This window comes from Lissotriton helveticus, chromosome 7 (genome assembly GCF_964261635.1).
Source record: "Lissotriton helveticus chromosome 7, aLisHel1.1, whole genome shotgun sequence".
In the NCBI taxonomy this organism is placed as follows: Eukaryota; Metazoa; Chordata; class Amphibia; order Caudata; family Salamandridae; genus Lissotriton; species Lissotriton helveticus.
Genome location: NC_136068.1, coordinates 519,871,939 through 519,884,805, shown reverse-complemented (window position 1 = coordinate 519,884,805; position 12,867 = coordinate 519,871,939). Strand labels below are relative to the sequence as shown.

The window sequence follows — 12,867 nt, the reverse complement described above, 5'->3', positions numbered from 1 at the left end:
GAGTACTAAAAGTAGAAAGTACCAGGCAAGCACATACACCTCCACAGGTGTTACAAATGCTACAATATCACCAGAATCGCATTAGGGATGAAGAAGAAAATGATAAGAAACGCATGAAAGATACAAAGATGAAAGCATTAGTAGCCCAAACTGCACCCCAGCGTCAACAGACACCAAGTAGCCAGACAAATATAAAAAGCACTTGTAATTATTGCAAGAAGATGGGACACTTCGTTAAAGACTGCCCTGTCTTAAAGCACAATTTGGCTACTGGTAAGACACAGCCACACCCATATCAGCCAAAACAGAATGGTTCCCTAGACAGTTCAACACCTTCAGTTCCACTGACAACACAAATGGCCCAAATGAATATTATAGACAGCGCCTACACTGAATATTACCCAGATTTCTCATGATGTTGCCCAGAGAGAGAAGATTACAAACTGCCCCTAATCCCCATTCCAGTAGATCAGACAGGTCCATTTATAGAGGTCCGACTTCTTGGGGAGGATAGGAAGTTTCTATAAGCCATCAAGAAGTCCCAGAGGCTCCTCTCTCGGGTTCAAAAAGTATTTCTCTGGGTTTCTCGGGACAACCTGTGACAAACGTCACGTCAAAGCCACTGCCCTTGCAGGTTGGTCCCCTCATGACAACTACAGATCTTATATTGACAAAATCATGTCCAGAAAACTTGCTTGGTATAAAAACATTGAAAGAATTAGGAGCTGTCATTGTTTGCTCACCAACAGATGTAAGACTATTTCTGCGAGATTAAGGGCCACTACACAAGTAGAGAATTAGATGAGCGTTTGAAAGATTTGCCACACACCCTGTGGGCCACTGATTCCTCCACAGTAGGATGTATGGAAATAACACCTCACAAGGTTACACTGAAAGAGGGAGCCCAACTACCACGTATAAGGCAATACAAAAATTCCACCTCAGGCTGAACAAGCATTAATGTTAATTATTCAGGACCTAATACAGTCAGGTGTGATTAAGGAAACAACTTCTAACATTTGCAATTCCCCTGTTTTACCAGTCCATAAAAAAGTGGAACCAGGAACACCCCCTGTCTACAGACTAGTGGTGGATTTGAGAGAGCTCAATAAATGTTGTTCCACAACACCCAGTGGTTCCAGACATCTCCACCCTACTCACAGCCATAGATGCGGAAGCAACGCATTTTTCAGTCATTGACTTGAAAAACGCATTCTTTAGCATACCTATTCACCCAGACAGTCAATACCTTTTTGGCTTCTCCTTACAAGGACGAAGTTTCCAATTCACAAGAGCTCCTCAAGGTTTCACAGAGAGTCCAAGCGTATATAGCCAAGCATTAAAAAGACAACTAGATACTGTTCAAATGCCCACGGATACAGCCATACTACAATATGTTGATGATATCCTCATTACGGCCAGATCTGACGCAGCATGTGCTGAAGCATCACTACTAGTACTAGAATTCCTAGCTGCAAATGGCCATAAAGTTTCCCCTGGTAAGCTCCAATTTTGTTTACAGCAAGTGGCATACTTAGGGCACTTGCTGTCAAAGGAGGGTAGGCAGCTTACACAGGAACGCATCCAGCTCATACTACAAATACCACAACCAACACAGAAACAAGTTTGAGCCTTTGTTGGTCTCACCTCATATTGTAGACAGTGGATCCCACAATTTGCACTCCTTTCCAAACCGTTAGTGCAGCTGACAACACTCGAAGCTGGCGCTACTCCACAATTACCCTGGACAGATGAACACTCGCAAGCCTTTCAGTCTCTTAAAAAAGCTATGTGTCAAGCCCCAGTGCTGGCAACACCTAATTACACCAAAGATTTTACATTATTTGTAACAGAAAACTCAGGTACAGCAGTATCAGTTCTGACCCAACTACAAGCAGACAAGCATAAACCATGTGGTTATTTTTCAAGCACATTAGATCCAGTAGCACAAGCATTGCCTGCATGTCTAAAATCAGTAGCAGCTACTGTACAAGCGATTAGACAAAGCGATTCTATTGTATTGGGACATCATCTGATAGTTCAGGTCCCACACGCTGTAGAACTTCTGTTAAACAGAACACAAACACAGCATCTGACATTAGCCAGACTCACCGGATATGAGATGACACTTTCAGCCACACATTGAGATTAGACGCTGCAACATTTTAAACCCAGCAACACTGTTGCCACTGACCTCTCCTACTGAAGAAATTCACGATTGTATTGACATAATTGATTTAGTGACCAAACCAAGACCAGATTTACAAGATACTCCCCTTGCTAAGGCAGAAATGACACTCTTTGTTGATGGTTCATGTATGAGACTCCCCACAGGAGAATTAGCAGCAGCCTATGCCGTCACAAATGGTACAGACACTTTAGAAGCACACAAGATAGAGATACTGTCGGCACAGGCAGCAGAACTCATAGCCCTAACACGAGCATGTCACTTAGCAAAAGGAAAGTCAGTTAACATCTACACTGATTCACAATATGCCTTTGGAGTTGTACACAACTTCGGTACATTGTGGAGAGAGAGAGGATTTCTCACATCACATGGGTCCAGAATACAGCATGCTACACTCATCACTGCCCTCTTAGAGGCCAGTCAGTTACCAGAGAAAATCGCAGTGCTAAAATGTAAAGCGCACACAAAAGGAACAGATGAAATATCAAAAGGAAATGATTCTGCAGACAGTGCAGCCCAAGTTAGCAGCAAACACAGAATTAAGTATACCACACCGTCAATATACAATAGGAGACCCCTTTTCTGACATCCAGGATGTCCAAAGTCACACCACAGGAACTTCTAGAATGGAAGGAAAAAGGAGGGGTCCTTACAGATCAAGGCTGGATGACACCTGAAAGAGCAGTATGGTTTCTACCGGATGCCATGGTACAGGTTATAATAAACACCATACATGGACCAGCGCATCTGGGAGAAAAAGCAATGTTAGACAGCATACAGAATATATGGCACAACAAACATTTGAGAACTGCAGCCAAACAAAAAGTTAAAACGTGCATGATTTGTAATCAGTTCAACCCAGGAAAAGGCACAAAGGTGGAACAGGGAGGATTCCAACCCCCTGATCATCCATTTGAAGTTCTCCAGATGGACTATATCCAGATGGAGAGATGTAGAGGTCACAAGTATGTACTAGTTGTAGTGTGTGCTCTGACCAGATGGACAGAAGCCTATCCCGTCCCAGATTACACTGCAACGACAACTGCTAAACAATTAGTGAGAGTTTTTCCCGAGGTATGGGTTGCCCCGTGTCATCTACTCAGATAACGGCCAACCTTTTTCCTCTGAACTCATGAAGCAAGTGTCTCTTCTGTTAGGGTACACTTGGAAGTTTCACTGTGTAAGACATCCTCAGGCAGCAGGTCTAGTAGAAAGACACAACCAAACTTTGAAGACAAAATTGGCCAAGATATGCACTGACAAAGGCGTGGAATGGATGGTAGCCTTACCGGTTGCCCTCTTTTACATGCGTATGGTAGCCCATTCCAGAACTGGCTTATCTCCATATGAAGTGGTCTTTGGCAGACCACCAAATATGTGGGGTACGCCAACGCCTAAAAGAATAACTGATGTTAACAGTACTATGCTGACTACCTGGCTTCCTTGATGTCTGCACTCCAATCTTGTCGTTCTCAGGTTGCTGCCACCTTCCCTGACAAAACCAACCCGGAAGAACACGCCATCCGACCCGGGGACTGGGTCCTCGTGAGGAACTTCGACCGGACCAGCCCCCTCCAGCCCAGGTGGAAGAAGCCAAGACTCGTACTACTAACACGGACAGCAGTGAAGGTCGAGGGCAGGAAGGGCTGGCTCCACGCAAGCCACTGCCGGAAACATTTTGGACAAAAAGACACTGTTGCTGATGGCCCTGCCAATCCCACTGACATTGTGACTGAACAATCTTTATTGCCTTTGGAACTAACCCCACAACAGGATTACAAATCAAAGTTAAGGTCTGCCATTCGGACTCTGGCTAATTAAGTCCATTGGGCGTCGGTCCAGTGGTGAAGCGGTGGGAGCATGGGAATGGATTTTAACACCTTGACTATGTGGGAGAAAGAAAAAATGAACTCTAGAAAAAGACATAATGGTCCTATTATATGTTTGACAGTATTATTTTTCCTCATGGCAGTTATGACGTGTCTTGGTTGGATTCTCCACACTGTTTTTCCTCCAACACAACACACCTCTCATACACCCAACAGCACTCAGGAACACACCTATCACGACCTACCCCCTCATGAACAAGCCCATAGACTAGCATTGCGAAACAATACCTTCATACAGATGCTACACCACACTCAGCAGCCAGTAATAGCACCAATTGTTGGATATGTGGCCGCATCCCACCTCATCAGAAAAAGGGAGGGATGCCTCTTTTTCCTTTCCCATTCTCTTATAATGGAACTTGTGAAGCCTGGTTCGCCCGAATAACAGCTGACGATACTACCCCCACCTCCTGCCCTGACGGAAATAATTCATGCAAGAATGGGTGGCCTTGGTGGGATTTAAAAAGGTACTCAATACTGCCTGTTACCCTAATAAGGAGGGAGATCCTCAGGCGACAGGTACAGTCCTAGAAAGTGAAGAATACAAGCAAGGGAACATGACCATGTCCTACAAGATGTTAAATACCAAACCTAAAAAGAATGCTGGTCCCCCTTCCATCTCGGTCTCACCAGTAAAAGGACACCTGTGCATCCAGAAAAATGGCTCTGTTCCATTAGGACACAGTGACTGTCATACCACTATAAGTTTTGAAGACAGAGGAAAGTCCTCATTCCTAGCATCTCGCCATACTTATTTCGTCTGTGGCCAAACGGCCTATGTGCAGCTGCCCTTGAACGGAGGGGGAACTTGCATATAGCATTCCTGTTACCCCCTGTCTTTGTGGCCCCATCCACTTACCACCGAGACCTCCTAGTGCCCCATGTCAGATCGTCCTGGGGATGGCAACTGCTGTCAGCAGCAGGTATAATATTCCTGATAATACCTGGATGCTGCCTTTGCATCCAATGTGGTCCTGCCCTGTGCGGTCTATGCGCTGCAAAATGTATTCCTAAACCTCTTGTCCAGCAGAGAGAAAGGGAAAGAATCATGTTACAAGAATGTATAGATCTCATGCAAATTGAGATATAATGTAGGTACACTCTGGGGCAAGGAGGGAATGTGGAAATAAAAATCGACAATTGTGCCCCATAATTTCCCTGTTTCTGCCGGACAGCCATTTTTCTCAGACAAACAGCCATTTTGTGTGTGACATGCTCTCATCAACTTGTCTGAAAACTGTCCTTCACATCCCCATTGAATCTTGCACAACCCCCTGCTCCTTGTGGTCGAGCCAATTCCAAGAAGCCTGCCTGTGTGCCTTCCCCCAGTTGTGCCAGAGACTCCGCCACATCCTGTCCATTGTTGGTAACTCAGCCTGTCACACCAACTGCCCTGTAACCACCCGCAACTGAAAGAGGAAGCACGAGGTTAAGCCCTGAAACCACACCAACTAATAGAGGAAACACAAGGTTGTACACTGTGAATACACATTTCTGTGGTTCTGCCAATTCTGGGAACCAGCAGCAGATAGTTCCTGTTCTTAACTGTAAGACACCCTGCACCTGGCATCTTAGTTCATTGACCACCCCTTCCTGTGCTTCAGCCAATTCCCAGAACCAGCAGATAGTTCCTGTTTTAAGAAATAGTTACTGCAAGCCAGAGAGCAGATGGTCTCTGTTTTACACAAGATAGTTCCTCTTTTTGACATGAAGCACGAGCACAAACCCCAAATGAGGAAGCCTCCCCCTTCCAACTGTCAGACTATTTCACATCGCAAGTCCCCTCACAAAGCCTAAGACACGCCCCCATTTCTTCACAATCTGCTCCTCTTGCTGATCTTTGTTCCTCTATCTGCCATGACCTGTTTGTTCCTCTATTTTTGCCTCATGACCAAGACTGTATAAATGTCCTGCTGTTGAAAATAAAACACCCACTTCAAGAGAGGGACTTGACAGATTGCTCCTGTGCCCGCTTGGTGCTGGAAGCGCTCCCCTTAACTAGAGTTATTGGTCTCCTCCTCCTTCATTTGAGCACCACGGACTCCTCACTTTGCATTGACAAGAAATTATGATTTATTAAGCATAGAAATTCAGAAATGAGGTAATAAGTAAATTTAATTTACCACAATGCTCTGGGGGGCCCTATCTCCCCAATGCTGCATCAAGCCTTGCGCCTGCTTCAAGCAGGCGCAGGGTTTTGACGCAGCATTGGCCTAAAAGGGACTGAGAGAAATCTTGTAGATTCACTCAGCCACTTTTAGGAGGTGTTCCTGCGCAGGAACGCCCTCCCCTGCGCTGGAACGCCTCCTGATGGCGCAGGGCTTTACAACGCGACGCATTTCTCAGATGCGCCACGTTGTTAATACCCAGCACCATGGCGCATCTTTTGTGCTGCCGCTGCGTCACAAAAGTGACAACTGCGGCGCAAAAGAGGCGCAAGCGGCTTATAAATCTGCCCCATTGTGCTTTTACTACACTGTAGCTGCGTAAAGGGCCAGAAGATATGTCTCCAGTGACCATGTGTGCCTGTGCCGGTGTTACAGGCACACATGGTCACTGGAGACACATCTTCTGGCCCTTTACGCAGCTGCAGTGTAGTGTAGTAAAAGCACTATACATTTACCCAATGAGGGAGCACTTACTGGATTAGCCAGTAGAAAGTACTCCAGGGCAAATCGCAAAAAAATCCACGATGTCGCAGGACAATTCGCTGATTATTTTTGCGATTTCACAGGGAAATCCGCGGAACGCGAATTCACAAATTTTGCCCATGCTTAAAAAAACCAGTACGTCTGTTTAGTATTCTGTGTGCATTAGCATCTGGGTGAATGTGGGGGGGCAATGTTTTGTTGCCCAATTAATGGACTCAGTGAATTTTGGTTTTAAAATGTTATACTTCAAGTAGGCATGAAAGTAGATTCACTTCAACACGCTACAACGTTTTGCAGCATTTTCTATGGCACCTATCACCAGAGCTCCTTAGCTAGGTTTAATCAAGTATGTACCATATAGTGATCACTTTGAATGGGAGATGTTCCGAGTAACTAACCAAACCAGCCAATACTAGGCACCCCTTCGATCATGATACCAAAGGCATTATTTCTATATCCAACTGATAGTCCTTCCTCCGCTAACCTCTTCGCCTACACAACAGGGACTGTGGCATCAGGCATTCAAGACTGGAGCAAATACATCAGTCTACAAGCTTTAGTCCAGAGAATCAGCTGCACAAATCGCTCACCTTGTGGTCTTCAATAAACTTTTCTTGTTTCTTCTCTAGATCCTGAAGTTTGTTAAGTGTGGACATCAGGGGATCTGCCGATTCAGCCAACTGCTTCTGAAATGCAAAGTACAGTATGCCTAAGGGAAAGATCTTGTATGTTACAGAACAGTGGATACCTCTGGCAAAATAGACTTTCTTTAGCAAACTGGCCTATAATCAGATTAGAAGACTGCTGATGTCACTATTTAATATTGCATAGCAGGAGAGACTGCCCAATTGGAAATAAAGCCAAGTGGAAGAGCTAAAGCTGCGGTAGAGAAGGACTACAGCCATTTGGAGACTGGGTGATGAGTTAAATGCAGGGGGGGGGGGGGGGAAATTGTACAATAGTTTATTTTCATCAACAGAAGAGAAAATGGGGACATCAAGGAAGCAGAATGAAAAATTTCCAAGCTAACGTAAAAGAAAGTTTCAATTCTATTAAGGACTCCGACGAGGATTATGCTAATCTTTCTTTAATGAACAGCAACCATTTTATAAGATCAACAAGTACCGTTACCATGAAACCATAAAATGCCAAATAAACAAAAAACAACAAGTCCAATAGACACAGTCCAATACCCTCAACCAATCAGGAGCCCTGGATCAGCTAATGAATTCCTCCTGTGAGTCCTCTGCCTCTTGATGCGCGAGAGCCACTACATCCTTTCACGAATCCCGTTTACTCGCATCCATCCCTACAAGCAAGGACACAGAATTGAATTACGTTAGCTAGGAAATATTTCATTCTATGGCAGGACCAGAGGCCAAGATTATGCTAGTTCAAAGCTAACTTGCCATTAAACTAGCCATATCCAGCACTGGCTTTAAATAGAACCTTTCAAAGGTGAAGTTAGAAGACCAAGCAGCATTTAGGAGATCCTCTAATCGGGCCCCTAGAGTGACAGCCTTAGGTGCCATTGCGCTGTGCGCTGAATGCACCCCAAACATTCACAGGCTGATATCCGCCTCTTGCATCACCTATTGAGCCATAGTGGGAGAAGATATTGCCTTATGGGGTTTCCTCAGTGCGATGAATAGTTGACACTCCCCCGGGGGACAGAATTCTGCAGACACCTCCACATAAGCCTTGAGGCACCCCAACATGCACAGTTTAGGGGAATCCGTAAAGGCCGGGTAGGAAACCACCCGCATCCCAAACTTATCAGTGTACGGAGCGTGAACCACACCCAAACGGGTGAGAATGTGCGCACGGTGATGTCCAGGGCTCGCACATCTAAGACAATGCTGCAGGATAGGAGGCAAAGCAGCATTGCCAACTTTGAGAGCTCCTTTCTGGATTAAAGACGGTTCGCATTCCAAAGCAATGACTACCTAGGCTCTGGAGGCAACAGTGATGCCCCTCAGACAGCACACAAAGGGATGCTCCCCAACTAGGGAGCCGTCCAGAGATAGATGACCCGCTGAAACAGAGTGAAAAGAATTGACAGACCCAAAAATTCAGCATGTGGTCACATCCACTACCACAGAATCAAGACACGGTCACAAACCTCAATGGGTCCAGGTGGATCTTTATCGATTCATTGTGCCATCAGCCCAGGCATAGGAGAGGAATGCTTCAGCCACGTTCAAAAGGCAATTAACCTCCCCAGGATCAGCGGATGAGGCAGATTCTCTGAACTGAGATGAAGCTCTGGAAAGAGGGGGTGTGGGATTCAAAAATCCCAGGAAAGTTCCAGAAGAACCAGAAACCAGACTTGAGATTTCCACACCAGGGTGACAATCACTACTTCAGCCTGCTGGTGTTGAACTTTAGCGGATGCCCACGTGATCACTGCAAACGGAGGAAATGCATACCCCCTTTCCAGCGACCAGTTCTGGAGGAAGGCATCCGTGGTTATTGCGAGAGGATCCAACTTCCAGCTGAAAACCCTAGGCATCTGGTGGTCTAACCTGGAGGCAAAGAGGTCCACCGTAAAGGGCCCACCTCTACCGGAGGTAAGAACGCCGCTGAGTGGAGTTTCTAAAGACTTGAGTCTCAGAAATTGTGGGAGTGAACGTCCACCACCAGATTGTCCTGACCTAGCAAATATTCCATCATTACTGATCCAGTGCTAGAGGCAATATTGCCAGAAATTGACAGCTATGTCGGAGACGGCCTTCTACCGTGTAACCCCCCCACACAGTTGATGTACCAGACCGCGGATACGTTGTGCATCTTGATAAGCAAGCATGCCTGGATCGAGTCCTTGGTCCAGCAGCTGAATGCAAAAGAGCCCACCAGTAGCTCCAGACAATTTATACGCAACTTTTCATGAGGAGACTATGACCGTCTGGTGGAGCACACGCACAACATCTGGCACCCTACCCTGACCATCTGGCGTCAAACTCGGACGATGTCCGGGACAGAGCCAAAGATTGCCCTTCCATTCCAGGTTTCCATGTTAAACCTGGAATCTATCTTTGCCCACGAGAGTGAGACAGGCCCTTGTGGAGTTGCACGGCCTTCAGGCTCTGAAGGGCCTGGTAGTGAAGGGGGCCCAGGAAGATTCCCTGAATGGAAGACTAGAAGAGGCAAAGGGGCAGCCAGTTGCCGAAGGGAGACCCACTGTCTGGATAAGGTCTGCTGCAGTTTGTGGCGAATCTCTAAGCTTTCGGGAAAGGAGTCTTAGAATAGCATTGACGGAGTCCATCAAGAAACCTAGAAAAGTAATCTTCTGAAAAGGGGTCAGGAGAGACTTGGTTGTTGATCACAAAGCCCAAGCTTTGCAGCAGTTCACCACGGCTCGAAGCTGGAACCACCACCTGAGCTGGCATTGCCCCATTATCAGGATGTCATCAAAATAGACTTGGGTGGACTCCTTGCACCTGTAGATGCTCCATAACAGTCCGTAGAGTGGCAAATTCGTAGTAGTGGCCCCACCACAGAAATTGCAGAAAGCACCAAGAAGGGAGGAGCGGGAAAAAAAAAAAATTTAGAAAAATAAAATAAAAAATAAATAAAATCGGAATAAAGAGATCGGTGTCATTGAGGTCCAAACTCATCATCCAGTCTCTAGGTGCAAGGATGTCCGGGAGGAGGCGAATCCCCTCCACCTTGAAGTCCCAGTAGACCAGCCACTTGTTGAATGCGCAGAGATTTGTAACCAGGCGCATTCTGCATAGTCGACCAGGAAGATGTTGCTGATAAAACATCAGCGATGCAGGGTGGACTGGTCTACGGCTCTTTGGTTAAGAGGGAGGTCACTTCCTAGTCCACCTGTGCAGACTCATTTACTGAAAAATGGAGTGGCCTCAGGGCTGCAGAGTCCCATAAAACTCTACATGAAACCCCCACACGGTCAGAAGGACCCAGGCGTCCACTGTGATTTAAGTCCAAGCTGGTATAAAAAATTGCCAACTGCCTCCCCCTACTTTCAGTAGGGAAGGGAGGACACCCACCAAAGTTGGAGGCTCCTGCTCCTCTGCCACACCGCTCTATTGGGGAAAAAGTTATCAATTCTGGCCTGGTCCTGACCTTGACAGGAGCCTCACCCTCTGGGAGGATATTTAGCATTAAGATAGACGGTTGAGGGGCCTCTACCTTGACCATACCAGTGAAAAATCCAGGAGGGGAGGGAAAACCTTAATGGAGGCCTGGGCTTTGTCCAGGGAGGGGAAGGTATTGACAAATGTGGCCAGTTTTGATAACCTGCTCCCCAAACAGAACCCCCAAAGCTATTGTCTCTGCTTCAGAGTCAGCTAAATCCTCAAGCTTGGGGCCCACTTTAATCAAAGGGGAGCGCCTTAGCTCTGTAGACAATACGCAATTTGAGTTTCCTAGAAATATGGCTGCACACTGCGCCCAGGCAGAATGAATTTCTGGAAGATTAGCGATCCCAACGACTTGGCCTCTTCAGCCAGGTCCAATTATCTTATTGAGTGGCCCCAGGGTATCCAGAAGCTTGCCCCGGCACACCTGCCAGGATCGATCTATCCCCTTGTTTGGGTCCTCAACAAACTTCAGCAAAAAAAGGTGGCTATCCCTTAGTCAATCTCCGGCATAAGGGCCATCCTCCGCTCGAAGGAGTGGCGGGGTACTCCACCCAAAAGCAATTACGAGATTCCTTCTCCAAGAGCTTCCGACTAAGACCCTCCATGTAGGCTGCCACTTTCTTCAACGGAGTCCACTAAAAAGAGGTCAGGTGCAGAATCTCGTACAGGTCTTGCATATCAGTACAGACCATCAGGGAATCTGGGGTAGGGTGAGGTTTGGAGGTAGGCAGCCAGAGGTGGGAGGGGCTTTCTTCATTAGGGTCCCTACGGCCTTCAGTCAGTCAGTGGGAATGGGGTGCAGTAAACAACCCAGCGGGGTTCCAGGGAGGCGTAGGGGTATTGCTAGCCAAGAAGGCCTGTTTCAGCCTGTTGAAGGCATCCAGGTACATGCCTGCTTTGTGGGGACACTTCACTGGCAGTAGACCCGGCTCCAAGGACTGGCCGCTAGGTGCTCCCCCTCTGCCTCGCCCCTCTTTGAAGGGCTCCATCCCATGGGCAAATATGGCCAATTACCCCCTCAGGAGCCCAATGTGTGCTCAGAGAGCTGGTCTGTTTCTTAGCAGGCAGATGCAGACATCCAGGAGCTGGGGTTAAGCCAACTACAAAATTGGGGCTTTAATGCAAGGTAGTGTCAGCCTGGTGTCAGTTGTGGGCAAAGCCCCATGCTCAATGGGTCAAGCCCAGGGACACCACACATGCCCAGGCACAGCCAAACAAGTGGGAAAATCCTAGCTGGGAACAAGTCCCCACCGTTCACTGACCTGTAATATACCGACCCCTCCATGTGAGCCGTAACTAGCAACAGTACTGACCCAAGCAGGGCATCAGGGAAAACATAGCTCATCCCTTTTGGGCGATACAGACCCCCCCCCCCCCCTCGGAGGAGTCTGCTCTCTAGGAAAGTATGATACAGGAGAGAAGGCAAAAAAGAAACTTTTCTTGGCGGCCAACAGCACAGAAAGATGCAGAGGGCACAGAGGAAGGACTGAGGAGTTGATCCAGAGTGCCTGTTTGGTTGAGGACCTGGGACTGTATCTATTGGACTTGTTGATTTGTTTCTTTGGCATTCCCAAGGTTTCTTGTGAATTGTAGTTCTTGATGTGCTTGAAAAATGGCTGTTCATTAAACTGAAGAAAGGGGAGCAGAATCGGAGCCTCCAGTTCAGCCATAGAATTACAATAGGTGGGCATCATTGAAGGAAAGACGGGGTCATTGGAGGATGGGGGGGGGGGAGAAGGAGAGTGAAAGTCACATCATACAGGGACAGAGAATGAGGAAACCACTATAAAGACATGAGGCAATTAGAGGAATTATCCCAAGCTAAGGAAATAAGCTTGCCAGCTGTACCAGGCATGAGTAGGTACTAGGGAAAAGAGCATCAGCTAGTTCGTACATCACATTTGCAAACCAACTAAAGAATTTACATTTATACTGCACTCAGGCATCACTGTACTAGTAGGGAAAACATTCTTCTGCATCTCTGTAGTAGCCGCACTAGTGAGGTATTCAGCCTCAGGTTGGACCACAATGCA

At 46.9% G+C, this 12,867-nt stretch overlaps 1 protein-coding gene across 1 annotated transcript in view; it reads right to left on the bottom strand.

Moving 5' to 3' along the window:
* LOC144766853 (zinc-binding protein A33-like) overlaps positions 1 to 12,867 on the bottom strand; it is a 104,741-nt gene that overhangs the window by 37,500 nt on the left and 54,374 nt on the right. The window contains exon 3 of the mRNA XM_078650568.1: positions 7,319 to 7,414. Coding sequence (XP_078506694.1) covers positions 7,319 to 7,414 — 96 coding nt within the window. The remainder of the gene's footprint in view (positions 1 to 7,318; positions 7,415 to 12,867) is intronic.